This window comes from Trichinella spiralis (assembly GCF_000181795.1).
Source record: "Trichinella spiralis strain ISS 195 chromosome Unknown Scfld6, whole genome shotgun sequence".
Classification (NCBI taxonomy): Eukaryota; Metazoa; Nematoda; class Enoplea; order Trichinellida; family Trichinellidae; genus Trichinella; species Trichinella spiralis.
The window spans coordinates 5,071,556-5,075,273 of record NW_003526945.1 but is presented as its reverse complement, the minus strand read 5'-3'; the positions used below and the strand labels follow the sequence as shown (position 1 = coordinate 5,075,273).

Here is a 3,718-nt window from a genome sequence, read left to right as displayed (position 1 = left end):
CACTTTTAATTGGACCACAAGCAAGGCTTTTGCCCGGCAAATTGTTTCACTTAAAATTAGGCTTTCATTTCAAGCTACTTTGGTTTTTCTGACTTAAGAAAAAATTTTCAGAAAATACGTAGGGTGTGTTTTTGTTTAAAGTGAATTTTGTTTTGTTTATGGCGGTTTCTTGTTCAGATAGTTTTATATTTTGACTGAAAGTTTAAATGTCAAGGTTCATTTTGGAATTTTCAAAAAAGCCCTTTCCTTATTGGTAGAATTTAACGGTGCATTTCTTCTGTTCATATTCCAACGCGGCTTAGGTAAGAATTTATCTTCAGCGAAAAGTTCTAACGCACTAAAAACCGGTTTCTAACGCTGCATTATGCAAACAACTATCGCTATAACGCGCCTTATCATCAGTAACGGTGCGTTAAGTAGCAGTAGCGAATGAAATATTACAATACATCAAATAATGGAATGTCGACTAATGTAACCGAATGAAAAGCATTTGAATAATATCGAATGATCGTTAGACGAGTCTCGTTGCCAAATAACGACCGGCGTGAGCAAAAAGAGACTCTATCGAGCATTTGGAAAATTCCATGCCAAGCAATCATGTTCTGCGTGAGCGAAAAGAGACCATCGAGCAATTCAAAATTCTGTATCTACCAATCACGATTGGCGTGAGCGAAAAGAGACTACGCTGGCTAATTTTGGACGAATTGCGACGCAACACACCTCCACGCTAGTATAAAAGTAGCCGTGGCAGGCGAGCGAGCGCAGTCGCCGTTTGGCGTTGTGTTCAGTGCGGTGGTTGCGTTGCGCTGTTCATGTGTGTGTTTGTGTGCGTGTTTGTGAGAGGATCTTTGTCAACTAATAATCATTTTCATCCTGCGTATTACACTATTTTTATGCGCTGGTGGATGGGTCCCAGCGAATACGGCAAGTAGTGGTATTGTGCTGGTTAATCCATTCGTGTCTTCGTTTGGTGGAGAAGCGCAGTAAAGTGGTTTTGTCAGTGGAACAAAGATCAACCGTTATAAATATGAAAAACGCCAATCGACAGCGTATTAGTTTCAAATGAAGAAGGGATGACGTGATTGATTGCCAGTAAAGCAATAATAAAGCCGCTAAGCGTGTTTATGTATTGAAGAAATGGAAAATGGTTGTATAGTGACGACTGTTTTTCGTTCGTTGTTGCGCATGTTTAATTTGTTTTCACGTCACTTTCATTCAAGGCGAATGTGATGCTTGCCAGCATTCGCCTTGAATCAAAATCGAAGAAAAGCAGAAAACAAATTCTTAATCGAAGTTGCTCAAGACCGATGAGTTGCTGAAACAGTGAAGAAGGAGCATAGTATGAGCGGCTGAAGCAGTCGACGAACATTCAATTCGCCATCTTGACGACAAGAAGAAGGAGAGTGGCTCTGAAGACTTCCGATACGAAAGATAAGGTGCCGGCTATGAGAAGAGCGCCTGAGTCAGAAGGAGATCCTTCTGATTCGAAAGTTACAAAATTTCATGCTTCAGTGAGAATACAAGCACTGAAGCAAGAGTTGATCACAGGATTTATGGAACTGTTATCTGACTGTTTAATGGAATATGACGAAATGTGAAATCAGAATAGAAATTTTGCATCGAGGTTGTTCAGGACGGATGAGCTACAAAAACAGTAAAGAAGAAACACTGTATGAGCGGCTGAAGCAGTGTAATGGTTGAAGCCAGCGATGTGGCACAACCAGCTACGCCATCGTTGAAATAGCATCCGTATCCGGCGGAAGAAGCCATTCTGGTTGCTCCAGTGATCCTATGCTCCAGATTCACATTGGACTAAAGAGGTAACATCATTTTTGACCTACAAGTACATACGCCACGTACCTGCAGACATGTGGGTGGAAAACTATTTTGAGATCATCACGAGCATTCCAGAACGTGAACGATTGAAAATCTTCTTGATGTGGAAATGAAATTTTGGACGGTGTCTTTGGAGAACACCAACAATAAAGAAAATAAGAAAAAAAGCGATAGGACGCTCCACGTGGTGCCCGCATGTCCACCAAGTGCAACAGTAACCATTCACTACGTATGGAACACTGATCATGAAACCCTCACAAATCCCGCACACTATCGCGGCTGTCTATCTGTCTGTCTATCTATTGCACACCTCCCATCTCTAAACTGGCGTTGATGCAACTGAAAAGATACCTGCAGCTCACGAAGCTTCTGTTGTATGATATGTGAGAACATTCTTCCCGAATCTACCAAAACCAGTGACCTGCAGCGATAGCAGAGAAAGAAGCGAATTGATGTGCCATTTGAAGAGTATAGCAATGTTAAAAACGGAGCCTCGACGAGCGGTCAACTCGCCGAACAGAAACAAATAAAGAAATGGATGGCCCTGAAGACTACGGATACGAAAGGGAAGGCGCCGGCTATGGGAAGAGCGGGTGGGCCAGAAGACCTTCCGCTCAACTTGCAACAGTTCATTACGCTTAATATTACTCTACATTCTGATAAACCACCTTAAATTTGCATAATTTTCGTATTATTACAACTCTTTTTTTTTCATTTTTTACCGTTTACGTGTTTGTTATCCTTATTTTTCAATAAAAAGTGCTTACTATGAACCTGTTGTTTCGAGGTGCGTGATTTTATCTAATTAATGTGCAATTAAAATACATTGCAACTCATATTGTATTTACATTCCTTTTTTTACGTATTAGCGTAGTGGTGTGTCGCTTCGCATTTCGTCGGAAATTAGCCCGCGTAGTCTCTTTTCGCTCACGCCATACGTGATTGGTAGATACAGAATGTTCAATTGCTCGATGGTCTCTTTTCGCTCACGCTGAACATGATTGCTTGGCATGGAATTTTCCGATTGCTCGACCGAGTCTCTTTTAGCTCACGCCGGCCGTTATTTTCAAAGAAGCCTTGTCTATTCAACCGGCAATGAGAAGAGCGTATAGGTNGNAAGAAGATCTGNCCGCTGNACATTTCTGTGGATACATTANCACNTGAATNATTATTGTGCANTTCTNGATTTAACCACGTTGAATTTGCATANTTTTTCGTATTATCACNAACTCANTTTTTTCATNTTTTTACAGTTTACGTGTTAGTTGTGNTCTACTTATTTTTCAAATAAAAAAGTGCTTACTATGAATCTGNTTGTTTCNGAGTTGCGTGATTTTACCTAAATTAAATAGTANCAAATTAAAAATACATTACAACTCATAGTGTATTTTTCATTNGCTTTTTAAGTATTTCTATCTTATTTTTGAAATTATCTATGGAAAACNGGAAAAAAAAAAGCATGCNAATTAATCTCAGNTTTTCAGGGTGACATCATTTTAACTTATTCAGCATCAAATCCCATGCATTCAGTGTTGCATTTGCATTTGCGCTTTTATACTTTATAATCATGATTTTTATAAATTTTTTTAAACTATTTTAACAAAATATCGATTCACCTTAGGAAAAAATCAGTTTNANATTGCANTTCCNTATCCTAATAATACGGTNGAATTACGGAATTAATAAAAAAATCAGGGTTATAGGNAAATTAAATCATCNTTATTTATAAAGTACNAAAATCTCGGGCTTCGGNCGNCCNTATAGCGAGGNCTTCATTACGTCAAAATGAANTTCTAATACCTACATCACCCACAGATACATATGAAATTTCATTTGGAGCAACGTCCAACAAAAATACACAACNGGATAGNGGTCNTTGTAA

The 3,718-nt window shown here is 39.1% G+C and overlaps 1 protein-coding gene across 1 annotated transcript; it reads right to left on the bottom strand.

Annotated features, from left to right (window-relative positions):
- Positions 1–1,574: 1,574 nt before the first annotated feature.
- On the bottom strand, positions 1,575–2,033 carry Tsp_11768 (hypothetical protein). Its single transcript, XM_003374133.1, is given in 3 exon segments — positions 1,575–1,643; positions 1,654–1,812; positions 1,884–2,033. The coding sequence occupies 3 exon segments, from the start codon at positions 2,031–2,033 to the stop codon at positions 1,575–1,577; spliced, it is 378 nt and encodes a 125-aa protein (XP_003374181.1).
- Between the last annotated feature and the right edge of the window lie 1,685 nt (positions 2,034–3,718).

Coding starts and splice junctions, on each gene's coding strand:
- Tsp_11768 (XM_003374133.1), bottom strand. CDS start 2,033: ATGCGGGCACCACGTGGAGCGTCCTATCGCTTTTTTTCTTATTTTCTT. Junction 1,813..1,883: donor CTCGTGATGATCTCAAAATA/GTTTTCCACCCA, acceptor TTACCTCTTTAG/TCCAATGTGAATCTGGAGCA.